The sequence below is a fragment of the Bactrocera neohumeralis genome, chromosome 4, assembly GCF_024586455.1.
Source record: "Bactrocera neohumeralis isolate Rockhampton chromosome 4, APGP_CSIRO_Bneo_wtdbg2-racon-allhic-juicebox.fasta_v2, whole genome shotgun sequence".
Taxonomy (NCBI): Eukaryota; Metazoa; Arthropoda; class Insecta; order Diptera; family Tephritidae; genus Bactrocera; species Bactrocera neohumeralis.
The window spans coordinates 73,672,776-73,687,746 of NC_065921.1; the positions used below are offsets into that span (position 1 = coordinate 73,672,776).

The 14,971-nt window shown below is 41.6% G+C and overlaps 1 protein-coding gene across 1 annotated transcript in view; it reads right to left on the bottom strand.

Annotated features, from left to right (window-relative positions):
* LOC126756674 (ecdysone receptor) overlaps window positions 1-14,971 on the bottom strand; it is a 310,622-nt gene that overhangs the window by 279,733 nt on the left and 15,918 nt on the right. The window contains exons 2-3 of the mRNA XM_050469911.1: window positions 3,357-4,825; window positions 3,061-3,242 (exon numbers count right to left, since the gene is read on the bottom strand). Of these exons, the coding sequence (XP_050325868.1) occupies window positions 3,061-3,242; window positions 3,357-4,474 (1,300 nt within the window). The 5' untranslated portion in view covers window positions 4,475-4,825. The remainder of the gene's footprint in view (window positions 1-3,060; window positions 3,243-3,356; window positions 4,826-14,971) is intronic.

The window sequence follows — 14,971 nt, forward strand, 5'->3', positions numbered from 1 at the left end:
GTAGGACTGCTATTACAAATACAAAAAATAACATGAGATGTAATTAAAAATATTCTTCTTTCTTATGAAGACCATCCGTACAATTATGCCTTACTTTTTCCACCAGAACTGTTATCAGTTGTTCCCCTTTTGAGGAGTCTTTAACTTATGCGGCCGTTAGCTAGGAAGGTGCCTCATCGCATATGAATATTTTCAGTTGAATAGGTTAATGTGAGTTTACGGCGTTGAACATGAGTTCAGAGTGGAAACTGTTACGTATTTTTAATGTTCCTTTTGGGTAAGTCCTAGCGCATTTTTCTGGAGGCAAAAGAGTCTTTGGAAAGTCTCTGATTTATGTATTTATTAAGTCAAAAATGTGTCTCATCGCTGAAGATTATTTGACGCTTAATATGCAAATGTACATTTGTCCTAGAGAACGTGAGTTTTGGAGTGCAATTTCTAGAATTTTTAAAGGTTCTTTCGGACTAAGTCTTTGCATGATAATTTTCTAAAGAATCTTAAAAAGAAATCTCAAACAATTGTGTTTATTTTGAAAGTTGTTGGGACAAATAGAGCTTTAGTAAACTCTACACCTTGAAAAAAAACACTCTCTATTAGACCAATAATTATAGTTTTTGAGGAAACCTACATAGATTCAGACCTTGCAATTTACAACTATAAGCTATAAAAGTAAGTACCACAGTCAAACATTGGCGTAGCTTTTCTGAACAAAAAGTGATAGTGGATTTCATTTTCGTTTATAGTTCAATGATACAAATTCATTAATCAGAAAATCAAAAGCACACATAATGTCCAAATCGTTACAGAAGTCTATGAGCAAAGTGTGTGAGAGTACAATTACAAATGTGCAGAGTTGTAATTTCGTATGTAATAAGTGTGTCGCCGATTGTAATGTGGATTACTAGATGACGACGTGTTGCAAGCTGATATGCGTTGCACAGACATACTTACAACACTTAAGCCGACAAACAACGTTACAACAAACAAGTGCTTCCCTACAAACCACCTCATAACGCATTGGTATATATGAACATTCATATATACATATGTATTTATATGCATATAGGTAGTATGTACATAACCGGCTAATGAATTTCAATGCGTGTGTAATGTAATGCCAACACTCAAGGATAAGTCGAGCAGGCAGCATAGAAATTAAAGAAGCAGAAAAACGATAACAGCATGCCCGGAGCTGTTGTTATACGCCCGTTTTATCACTTAAATGCATACATACATATGCATAATACATAAGCTTGAAAGTAGACGGGGGAGCTGAATGTGGGCTTTGCAACGCATTGTGAGACCATGAGACGCTATATCACGTCGCGCATGCCGGTAAACTAATATGCTTATGGACACACATCCACTATATACATACATACCATACATAGGTTTAGAAGGTACTGATGATATGTTGATAAAATCGACAACGTTAAGGCGTTACCGTGGGGTTCTAATCGGAAAGGGAAGTTGACGTGGCGACCTGATGCCTGAGAAACTGGCTTTATTACTACATAGACTCAGTTACAAGTGCCTTTTTATACAGTATATATGTATGTGAACATTGTAGACACATAGACGATGTACGCATAAGCGGAGCATATTGTTGTCAGCATAACAACTTGACGCCTGTCTTAATTAAAAAGAATGAAATGAAACTTAGTACTTGAGTATTGAGCCGATAATAAATATGAACAAAAAGCTTCCTACTTTTTCTTACTTCATTCCAGTATTACAGGTAGGAGGAACATGGCTCTTAAGACTGAAATACTCGGTATTTTATGCTACATTAAAGATTCTTCAATACTCTAGTATGTTGAAAAGATTATGTTAGGTCAAAAGGTCGATCTTAAAAGTGCTCTTACTTGGACAGCTTAGAACGTCGGTACGTTGTGGGTCCTAAAACGCCTATATATTGCTCGTAAAGACCCTTATAAGTCGACAAAGCGCCTTGAACCTAACACAAATCTGTTGAGGCGACAAATATCGGTTTCGAATATCTCTGCTGGTTCGACGAAGTATGACTGTCGAGAAATTCGTTGTTTCGACCTTACCATCTTTCTTAAAACTTTGATAATTTGCGTCCGAGAATTCTTTTAACCTCACCTCATGAACGCTTATCGGACTATGTACTGTAAGAAATCTTACTACTCTAGCAGGAGGAGCTTTGCTGAGAGCAATTAGTACAGTAGATTTTCATGCGTTCTACTCTATGCTAAAAGAACCTCACAGTCACACAGGAGCTGGTCATCGACCAAGCGAAAAGTGTGTACCATAGGTTCATAGATCCAGTGTTGGATCGCAAGAGTACAACAGAAGAGTCAACGAGATTTTCGAGTAGTTTGATTAAAAAAAGGACTTTGAGAGAAAATAACTGGACGGAAGCTTTTGACGCGGTCTATGCAGACGTACATCCAGAAAAAATCCGCTCGCAAGACAGTCGTGACTAAACAATATGGTTCGAAATTTATGTCCGTCCAGAAAAGGCAATTTTCTGTGCCTACTAGATGGTATTATGGAAAAGTTATATATTGGGTAGACTTCATCGAAACGTTCTCAGGTTACTGAGGCACCTATTAAAGCGTTTTGACCTAATATCATACTTCAGAGGTCTTTTATATCATGTCATATAAGACCTTTATGAACTCTCTGACGGTTCTCCGGACCAACCTTTCCGTAGCTACTCTTAAATTCAGTAATATAACCATCTTTTCTTTGGTACAACCTCGTCAACACAGCCGTTCTTTGGGACTAGATAGAAATAAATTGAGGCTTGCACCGCAATCTAAGGTCAATTGTGCGTTTCCTTAGAACAAACAGCACAAAGAAGCGTAAACAACATTAAAAAATTGTTAACAGAGACTTAAGCTGTCTATTATTGAGCAGTTTCAATAAGACAGCATATAAAAAAGAAAGTCTGCACCAAGTTAAGAGTAATATTTAATTTTTTTTTTAAACTATTCAAGCAACAACAAACGCCGGCGGAGTCTGAAAGCCTACAGAACCCGCAATAGGTGGAGTAAACTCAAGATATACATATGACTAATTTCTAGTACTCACCTGGTTTACCATTGGGACTATATGGATCATAGCTGCCTGCCGACATCGGTGATGCGTAGCCATTCGACATATTCGCGCTGTAGCTGTGGTTCTGTGAACCCGGTGATGGGCTCAATGGTGGCGCTGAACTGGGCACACTACCCGGACTAGAGGTGGAAATCCATTCCTCGTTACTTGGAGGACTGCAAAACAAATAGGTGAAGGTGCCAATATGTAACATAAGCAAGCAAGAAAAGTTGTACAATCGACAATAAACATAACAAGGTCAACGCGGAAAAGTAATAAACTGTACTCACCATTCCAAACGGGCGCGCTTGGGTACAAAGACCAGATGTCCATTGGCAGTGCCGCTGGCATTACCGCCAGCAGCTGCCGCGGAAGAGGATGATGCCGTTGCGCTGTGATTGCCGCCAGTTGTGATCACCAAAGTGCCGCCGCCCGCAACGCCGCTGGACGTGGAAGCGGCGCCGGAAACACCACCAGCCGCAGCAGTACCACCGCCGCCACCAACAACTAGATTTATGGTGTTCACATTATTTAGCGGACTCACAGCTATTGTTGTTGCATTGCTCACTGTGGCAGAAGACTTATTGGCAGCAACGGAAATGGAAGTACCGCTAGATGAGGATGCCGTTGACGGCAGTGTGCTGACAGTCAGTGCGATTATATTGTTGCTGTTGGTCACAGCATTGTTGTTGTTGTGGCCTGTATTGCCGTGATTGTTATTGCTATTGTTGCTGTTGCTTAGAGTATTATTATTGCTGTTACGATTAATGCTAGTATTGCTGAAGTTGCTGTGAGAACTACTACTGTTAACGGCCGTCAGTGACGCTGGCGTCGGTGCCGCCACTGCCGTTGCCGACGCTGAGTTATGCTTCGTCAACGCAATGACGTCGTGCAGCGGTTCCGTTTTAATGGCAGTCGAAATGATTTTAATTTTCTCCTCCACCGATGCGGCCAATACATTCGTTATGATTGTGGGCTTCTCACCCAACGTAATGCTGGTGGCATTGTGATTGTTGTTGTTGGCATGCAGACGTTGTTGATGGTGTGTGACATGCGTTTGCCGCGGCTGATGGATGAGTGTACGTTGTTGCTGCTGCTGTTGCTGTTGGTGGAGACCATTCAAATCGAGCGCATTACTCACTTCGCCGCTGGCGATGGCGGCGACGCTGAGTAGATGCGTTGCCGCTATGGTGGCCGGTGGCTGATTGACGCCGGCCGCAGCGGCAGCGGCTGCAGCTGCCAATTGTTGTTGCAGCAGAATGTGACTGGGTATGATGGTGGTAGCGGTAGTGGCAGCGCTGCTAGTCGACGTTTGCGTCGCTGTTTTGGCATGCGACGTCGACGCTGACGACGTGGATTGCTGTTGAGATTGTTGCTGTTGCTGTTGTTGCACATTTAAGCGATACATGTTGGGTTGCAAGCAACTGGTGTTTGACTAAGAAAATATTCGATGATGTGTGACAATATTGTATTGTTGTTGTTGTATGACGCCAAATTCGCTTGCGGCCCGCCAGCAAGCGATTTTCACATGTGTTCGGTTTCAATACGGCGTTTTGTTGTTGCGCATTTTGCGGTTATTGCATACGGGATTGCTGGCAACAGACGAACTTCGCGCAACATTTGCTTGCCATTCTTGCCACATTTACATTTTCGTTGCAAGCAAGTAATGTACATTAATTTGTTGGATTAAATATTTGTGGCAACAACGGTTACAGCACACAAGCGCATATAATTTACCGTTAATTTTTTCTGCGGTAAGCTGAAAGAAGAAAATTATTTGTTGTTTAATAGAGAAAAAACATGATTTTCAGAACTTTTGTTTTAAATAAAAACGAGTTACTAAACGTTTTGTATCTTTAGACCCCAATCTCAACACCAGTCTCAACCCTAATAGTACTAGGTTAACGAGAGTTCATAAATTGAAGGTAGTTCGAATGATCCGCCTTGGCTCGATTATGTACTATTTGGTTCCATAACATGTTGCCATATTGAAGGTAATATCCCAATACCACTCTGATGGAAACCCTCAGCCTCAACGGCGGAAATTTGAAAGAAATCACAAGGTTTTGTTAAGACGAAGTTTTCACTTTCAATCATTAACGTTAGACAGGAATAGACTCTGATGGAAACCCTTATCCTCAACGGCGGAAATTTGAACGAAATCACAAGGTTTTGTTAAGACGAAGTTTTCACTTTCAATCATTAACGTTAGACAGGAATAGATAGCATGTAATCACTTGGTACCAGAACCGGACCATAAGGTTTACGCATAAGAACCTCCCAACCAAGCTTCCGGAGCTTCTAATAGTAATCGATGTCCAAAACTTGGTACCAGATCCCAACCATAAGGTAGATGCATAAAACCCTCCCAACCAAGCTTCCGGAACTTCTAGTCGTAATCGAAATTTGTGACCTGACGATGTCCTGATATGGAACACAATTCTTCTCCCATTGTTCAAAACTGGTCGCTCCTGAGATGGTCGGATTGTTGACAATAAAGGTCCGAAATGAAAGTTTGGCCATTAGGGGACTGGCTCATAGTAGATGCTTCACTGCCAATTCCACCAAACACACAACAAATCCTTTCTGGAAACCTTGCTGGTCATTCAGGACTTAGCCACCGTTTGTGACGGCTCATCGCAACTCGATCACGACCATTTCCGCTTGACGTTGTCGTAAGTGAACCGCTTTTCACACCAGATGGTTACTGGTTCCGAAATGAATCGTTTTTATTACCATTCAACAGTGATTCGAAAATGGAAATTCGGTAGAAAAGATTGGTTTGTGTAAACTTGTGTGGTACCCTTAGGTTTCGAGATCATTATGCAACTTTGACATCAAAATTACGGGAACGGAATCGACAAAACGAAAATTGAAGCTGTTAAATTATCATGTCATAAACACTAATCATATTTTCAGAAACCTGGCGTCTCTTTGAAGGTTTCCATCTTTGACGTGTTCCCAAATAATACTGAGCCAAGCAAAAATAAAATTGTCTGAGGAATTTTCTACAAAATTACAGATTTTTTTTTTAATGAAAACGCAGTTTTATTGTAAGGAAATGGTTAGAAATGAATTATTCAAAGTATTGACCATCGTTAGTCAAAACTTCTGCCTATTTTTCTGGCAAAGCTCGATTTTATTTATGGTAAAACTGTTCATCTTGTGATGTTATTCAAGAATCACGCAATTTTTCGATGTCGTCTTGTGAGTGAAACTGCTTCTGAGCCAGACCATCTGACACCGAACGAAACAAACAATAATCGTACTGTGCAATATCTAGGAATTCCTATTTAAACGTTTCCAGTTGGGTTTTAACGGCAACGAAAGGCCGAGCGTAGTCACGCAGTTGGATCACTCTTTTCTGACTTCCCTGGTATCGAGGGTATAAGGAACTCAAGTTCCTTGTTTCTGAGCAATTCTCAGCGTATGTAGTCGCTTTAGAGTAGTCTTCTTGCGTTTGACATGAATCCTCATCAAGCTACGTCTCCAATTTACCGTCTTCGAAGGCTTTAGGTGTTTGGCCTTCATTCACTCGGCTGATCGTTAATATCGAAATCGCTGTCTTTGAAGCGATGAAAGCAATCATGGCGGAAAGTAATAGGACTGATTTTCTTCCACCGCGACTGCAATTCGGAACGTGCGCGCACCGACTGGATTCGGTAGAGGGCGTTCTTAGCTAACGAGCGGCTGGTCAGTTGTTTCTGAGCACCTGGAGAGTCAGGACAAAACTTTTTCGCGCGACGTATTTATGTGACTGTGCAAGCCGAAAATGCAGCGTTCGTTAGAGCAGAGGTACGCGATTAAATTCTGTTTGAAACTCGGTAAATCTGCGACAGAGACGTTTGATTTGATCACGCAGGCTTACGCAGGTGTTACTTTAGCAAGAAGTGCTGTGTTACGGTAGCACGAGCCCTTTTTGGAGGGCCGGAAAGAGGTCGCTGATGAAGACCTGAAGAACATCAAAGATATCGTCCACTCTAAATTTGTTCCTCCAACACCAAGTTTTACGTGGAAGTCCTCAAGAGAGACGTTTGATTTGATCACGCAGGCTTACGCAAGTGTTACTTTAGCAAGAAGTGGTGTGTTACGGTAGCACGAGCCCTTTTTGGAGGGCCGGAAAGAGGTCGCTGATGAAGACCTGAAGAACATCAAAGATATCGTCCACTCTGAATTTGTTCCTCCAACGCCAAGTTTTACGTGGAAGTCCTCAAGAGAGAGCATCTCAACGCTTCCGCAGCCGCCCTACAACCCAGATGTGACCATCGGACTTTGTTTGGTTCCTTGCCTGAAAAGGCCGATGAAAGACAAGCAATTTGAGACGACAAGCAGCATGCAGCTCGGCTTTCAAAGCTATTCCGGAGAATGGTTTCTTCGATGCGCCTTCAATGCTTGGAAATCGCGCTGGCAGCGCTGCATCGACGCAAAAGGAGCCTATTTTGAAAGTTTTCAAAGAATTGTAACGATTGGCTCAATATTTTTTTTAAATCGGCTTAGTCCTATTACTTTTCGGACAAACCCTTAGAGCATCACCTCCGTAAAATTGTTGAGGTTTTCAATGTGATGATGTGATAGATGATTTCATCTATCTTGAAATCAGCCTTAACATCAACAATGTTAGTGTCGAAATCAACGCAGAATTCATCTTGCTAACAGGTGCTACTTTGGACTGAGTAGGCAATTGAGAAGTAAAGACCTCTCTCGACGAACAAAGGCCAAACTCCACCAGTCCCTCATTATTCACGTATTGCTATATGGTGTGGAGGCATGGACAATGACATCATCTGATGAGTCGGCTATAGGAGTGTTCGAAAGGCAAGTTTTGGGGAAGATTTATGGTGCTTTGCGCATTAGAAATGGCATGAAACGCAGTCGATGGAACGATGCGCTGTACGAGATATACGACAACGTTGACATAGTTCAGCGAATTAAGAGACGCTGGCTAGGTCATGTCGTTCCAATTCATTTGTCTGTTTTTTTTTTACTAAGGATATCTAATATTTATGTCTCACGACCATCTCTCTCACCAAATGCCAAATGCACGCACATTTTTTCTTCACATTAGGAGTTCACACTTTTCTATTATTTGTGTATAAATATATACAAGGAAATATATGCTAGAGGAACGAGTGAATGTCGGAAGGTCACTTAATTAATATAACTCAAGTATTTACCCTATTTATTTGCCGATACAAATGTAGCAGTCAGTTATATACAATAATTAGGTCATTGCGTTCATCTATCAAAAGTCAGCAGACACAGGGTTGCAATATCCGATAGATACGCAACAGCTATATACACACTCAATTGTATGTATGTAAAAGAGGCATTTACCTCACACAGCTCCTGACAAGCCACGAAAATTCCGCTCCCTCACTCAACCCAACACTTTTATTTACTTTATTTTGACCATACACAAGCGCCTTACCAACACACATTCAAAATTCTGCAATCTCACAGACAAATTTTCACAGCGCCATATACTTAACGGTTATACGTTTTCATTTCACCTATTCTGTTATGCACTTTTATATGCCTTTCACCCAACTACCCATGCACATAGCCGTCTCCCTATGTCAACAACCCACATTAAGAAAATAAAAAAAAAAAAAGTTAACGGCTTACGTCGCCATTGCTGCAGCCTCAAGGATTCCAGGTCAACAAATTTTCGCCGATTACATAGGCCGGAAAATGTGCAGCGCAAGTGCGTGTTGGCTGTGTAGTCGGGGCGTTGCTGCACTAGAGCAAGGCACCGAATAGAGGCATTCGTAGTGTTCGTGAACCTTCGTTTTATAGTCGGCGCATTATGCACTCGTTCAGTAGTTCATCGCTTTTTTTATTGAATCAACTTCGCACCAACCACCTAAAGCCATACTCAGCCTGTCTAGCCTTCGCTTTCGATTGTTTTCTCCCATTGCAAGCGTGCATATGTGTTCGTGTTGTCATGTCATCACTATTTCTATTTTATTGCCTGCTTCAGCTCATTTCTCTCACATGTGTATGCTCACACTGCAATTTTATCACCCTCCCACAACGCTTAGCGCTTGCTCTTTCCACATTGCACTCGTTTATGCTCCGTTACTCGTTTATGCAATCGTCGCCTTTATTGTCGTCATCACTCGACTAGTAGTTACAAGTCCTACAATTGAAATTCGGCAACGCCTTGCAAATAAGAAGCTTCTATCACTCTTTCCCTCCTACGTGGTACATTCCCATAATATTGCATTGCTTTGCTCTCTTCGGCTATGTGTACAGAGATATGGGAGCGGCAGAAGTTCGACACCCGGAAATGGCATTGAAATTTCACTTAACTTTTCCGCAATGATACCAGTGACCCGAACGTGAGTTTGCCAACATGAAAGTGACCAAAGCACCACTTAAGTAAGTGAAATTACTAATTCTGGTGCGTACGTGGCTTGACGGCAGAGTTGCAGTGTGTAACATATTGCAGAGTTGTATTCGACCATCACGTGTGTGACGATGATAATCTAATAACACTTGATGAAGAAAGGACCTTGTCGTAGTGACACATTCGAACAGAGTAAATGCTATAATTGGTGGTTTTACGATGGTCTAGTTTAAAGCTTAAGATGATTGGCTAAAAGTCCAAATTTTGACGAACAAAGACCAAATTTTACAAGTCACTCATCATCCCCGTATATGGAGCAGAAACACGGACGATGTCAATATCTGATGAGTCGGCGTTACCAGTTTTCAAGAGAAAGGTTCTGCGAAAGATTTATGGTCCTTTGCGGATTGGCAAGAGCGAATACCACAGTCGATGGATCGATGAGCTTTACAAGTTATACGCGACATTGATATAGTTCAGCGAATCAAGAAACAGCGGCTAAGCTGGCTAAGTCATGTCGTCCGAATGAATGAAAACACTCTAGCTCTAAGAGTATTCAACGGAGTACCCGCTAGGGTAAGCAGAGGAAGAGGAAGACCTCCACTCCGTTGGAAAGGCCAGGTGAAGAAAGACCTGCCTACACTTCGAATCTCCAATTGGCGCCACATAGCGAAAAAGAAGAACGATTGGCTTGCTGTTGTAAACTCAGCTATAACCGCGTAAGCTGTGCCTACGCCAATAAGGAAGAAGAATCAGCTCCCAATAATTTAAAACGGAGAAAACTTTCTGCGAAGTGTCTGTAATGATCGACTTAAAACTTTCACAAGACCTTCTTAGATATATCACCTTAGATGTTTATTAGTCTCTAGATCATTACTAGTTTTAATCTACTTTCATAATAAAGTTTCTTGGTTTTTGGATTTGAGACTTTCAAGCTTCGCCAGTCATGTTTTTTCGGAGGTCTGTTATTGTTGCTGTTGCAACGCTCCGCTTCAGTGGTATGATTGCGGTAGATTGTCATCGAAATCATCTAAGGATAGGCCCAGGAAACGTACCGTTTCGACGGTGTCGGACCATAGGGAGTAGGGTATTAGATGATAAGGTTCGCCGGACAAGCAAAAAGGTGGTTAGTGTCTTGCATGGACTCATTTTGGACATATATTTGGTAAGTCGTGGTTGATTATTGATAGGAGGAGTTTAACCTGCTAAAATATCAAGAACGAAGTTGCAGGGTTCACTATAGATTATTGTGGCAACTCGAGCTCTTCGTCTGCAATGGGTGGTGGTTGCCATTTATAACGGCTCCACTGTAAATGAGAGCCAGTGCGAGTCTAAAGTTAGTAGCGTTTGAAGTCTGGTCGGCATACTGTTCGATGCCGTCAACGTATTTGAGAAACGACCTCTTAACCAAGAAGTTAGCTCGGCTTCAAGCGAACGACTACAAGGATGGTTTCTGAGAAACTGCTTGGAGAGGAGCTCGTTATGTTCCGTAACCGAAAATACAGAAGGCCGCCTATGATAGTTCAACCAGAGTGCAGAATTGTGACACGATAGTCGAAGCTTCAGTCGTCTGCGTTTTACTGCATCCAGGCGACCATATCGATGCGGCGGCTGACCGATTGCCTTGTAAGTTGCCAACAACGTTTCTTTTTCTTTTCACCATGTGTTTCCGGATAGCGACTTGATGATTTTTTGGGGCTACGTACTTTGACAGTTAATGCGGTTGTAAAATCTTAGGATCATTTACAGTCGGAATTTTAACGCCATCGACTGTAATGTAAAGGTCAAGTCTGTACCTTTATGTCTAGTTTATGAATATGGTCGCTGTGAATTTAGTGGAGGAGAGTGTCAAGCTCCTTGCAGAGAAAAAGCGAGAAAGATCGGAGAGATAGCCGCTTACTTTCGAGCACATGCCAAAGATTCCATTGCCCGATGCCAATATCGAGCAATCATCAGCGTACAAGGTGATGAAAACTTCCTTTGGCGATTAAGGATATTTCGAAATATAGAAGTTCAACAGTATCGGGTAGAGGACTGTGGGATCGCATGTTTAATTCTTCTTAATTTGGAGTTTTGACCTCGAAACATTATCGACCACTCAGGTAGTTCACGGTCCACTCCTTCAACCCTGGAGGGGGCATTGATTGTTATGTGTCCTCAAGTAGCGTTGACTGTGCCAAAAACATATACTTTGACATGTCCAACGCTACGAGGATCGATCTCTCACAGGGAGGCCATGAGTTATCTGGGCGTTTATGACGCTAAGTACTCTGGTGGTGCTATGCACTTTGCGGAGCCAATCTGATGGTCTGCTAGACTCAGGTGATAAGTGAAAGTAGCAAGGCCTCAAGTGTCTTCACTACTGGGAAAAGGAGAGTCATCGGACGAAAATACTCCCCGTAACGATTAACGACAAGCTTACTCCCGTTGAAATTTTTCAGAAATCGCAGGCATATTTGTAAGGAAGAGTACTGCGCTCACAAAGATTTCAGCTTTAATTTCCACTACCTTACACAAACTCGAACCTAACATATAGTCACATATATACATATTTGTATAAAAATATATAAATATATTATACCGACGACGGCCGCAGCTCATAGTGTGTAAGCTTACCCACGTACCCTTTAATTCTTTCAAAGACCTTTAGTTCACTTTTCACCTAAACCACAAACATATGACAAGCACGCCCACTTTTTCAAGCTATGCATTTAAGCATATTATGTTTCAATGCCAACGCAAGCGAATTTAATGCCTAAGCCCAACAAATGCTTCAAATTCTATTCTCAAGCAAATTAACGAGTCTCAACGAAACCGTGAGTGTATACCGCACATATGTAAGGCCAAACACAATCCTGGACAGACATCAACCAATATAAAAATAACCGCTTTAGTGCAGAAAGTTCAACAGCCTCGAGAAAGGTGAAAAGACCGTAATTGGTGCGCGAAAAGTTTTATTGGATTAGAAGGCAAGTGTGTAGTGGGAAAATGCAAGAAAATAAGTGAAATGCATAAACATATGTAGTGCGGCATGAAACAGCTGATGCAGTATGAGACCATGCGGGGAGAACCTTGGCGAATATGCTCGCACTTGTACAACCTGCCATGCCTATATATATTTTTGTTTTTGTAAGTACATAGTGCGCTGGTTGCAATGGTACTTAGAGAGGTTTCCAACAAAAAAAATTGGTTGAAACTACGCTTTGTAGGTATTGGGTGTAAAGCTCATACAAGAATATAGTTGACCTAATGGCTGTTTGTAACCCCTTAGATCTTTATCTATTCGTCTAACTGTTCTTGGTTTCGCTATATGGCATTAGAAAGGAGGAATCATGTGTAGAAAGTTCATGCAAGTGAGTAAAGTTCTCTGAGTTCACTTGGGAATGGCCAGAAACGATTATTTTACAGCTAACGACTGCCGGTCTTAGACCGAGTATCCTCTGTGTAGCCAAAAAAACATTCGTTTGAAGGCGAAACATCCTTGCGGGTTTCGGACACGCCACGCAAAAACGCTACCAATGAAAGGAAGAAGAAAAAGCCTCGGATGAGAGAAAATAATTCGAGCTGCAGAGCTGAATAGAGGAAGTACAATCTTTATAAGAGTGTACAACTGCTGGCGTACGTCGATGATATTAGAACCATTGGTTCTGTTTTCTTCACACTGGAGAAGGAAGCGAAGCGTGTGGGTCTGGTTCTGAACGAGTACAATTCGAAATATCTCCTGTCATCAAATAAACAGTGGTCGCAACCGCGTTTTGGCTACCATGTCACTGTTGAAAATCATAACTTCGAAGTCGTAGATAATTTCGTCTATCTTGGAATCAGCATTAACACCAACAACAACGTCAGACTCGAAATCCAACGCAGAATAACTCTTGACAACAGATGCTACTCCGGAGTGAATAGGCAATTGAGAAGTAAAGTCCTCTCTCGACGAACAAAGACCAACTCTACATATATCTGCTATATTCTACAGATGCGTGGAGAATGACAACATCTCATGAGTCGGCTTTACGAGTTTCCGAGGGAAAGGTTCTGCAGAAGAATGTAGATATTGTTTACGGTCCTAATACAGCAGCAGCCAATCACGCCAATATTGGTTTAATCGATACCGTGCCGGTAATTTCTATGTCGTCGAGTCCCTGTTTCGATGGCCCATCGTTTGGAGCTATTGTTTGGAGCTATTAATAAATAAGCTATCTCATGAAATAACACAGAAAAATTTCGATCCATTTCTGAAGCGTATGGTTACTGGTGATGAAAGTGGGTAACTTATGACAACCTCTAGCGAAAACGATCTTGGTCTACGCGCGATTAGGCAGCGCAAACGGTGGCCAAACCTAGATTGATGATCAGAAAGGGTTTGCTGGGATAGCCAGGAATTTTTCACTTTGGCCAAACACTTAATTCGGATCAGACTGTCAACAAAGCAACCGTCTGAAAGAAGTAATCGACCAGAAACGGTCAGCTTTGGCCAATAGAAGAGGAATTGTGTTCCATCAGAACAACGTCAGGCCACGCATAACGATATTGAGCCGCCAGCAGCTCAAGGAGCTTGGTTGAGAAATTCTCATGCACCCACCTTGTAGTCCAGGTCTGGCAACAAGTGATTACTGCTTGTTCCTGTCTAGCTTACATTATTTTGCTGGTGATATCTGGTGTTTCTCACGCCTAAGCTTGTGAAAATCAATCTGGGACATTCCCAGTAGAATCAAGACCAGGCAAGAACGAAAAATGTTTGACTAAATTCTCTTTTGTGAGCCAGAGATAAGAAAGATTTCTCACAAAAATCCATCAAGCGCTCAGGGACGTTCCAAAATATGAAAGAAAACATAGTTGTTACTATTTAAAAATCGGAAGCTTTGCAAAATTAATATTTGATTATTTCAGAGAGCTTAAAAATGGCTAGAAACTCAATAACCAAATATTCCTTTGAGTTCCTGCAAGAATGTGGTACGTATGAGCTTAGTGCTTTAGTTATTATGTGTACTATCCTGTGCAAAGACGAAGCACAGCAAAGAGCCGAAGAGCAAATACAATCATAATATATAGCTGCAATAAAATCCGATGACGTTAACAACAAAAACAACATTAACAGTGCCATAAATGAGAGTCGTAAATGTTTGGCGTGGAACGATGCCGAGTGCAGTGAGAGCGTACAACAAGTACGATAGTAATAAAAATAATAAAAAATAGACTGCAAAAATGGTTGGTAGAAGCAATAAGAGTCCACGCAGAATGTCTATAACCGATTGTTGTTATATACAAACATAGAAAATTTATATTTTTTCATTAGTAACAAATTTTGCTGCATTTTGTTCTATTTCTTGTTTGTGTTTGCATTATTTTGTTGCATTAGTTGTACGTGCCACACTCGGTGTCGGCAGCTACGCCTACGCCAAATGCAACAATGCAAAATGTGTGCGTTTTTGTACATTGTTGGTCTTGCACTTATGTGGCGTGCTTTAAGCCACTGCATTGACCCAATTTTCGAGGGTTGCTCTCGAATTCCAATCGAACCCTTATATGACGAAGGCTTTTAAAATTTGTATCAAA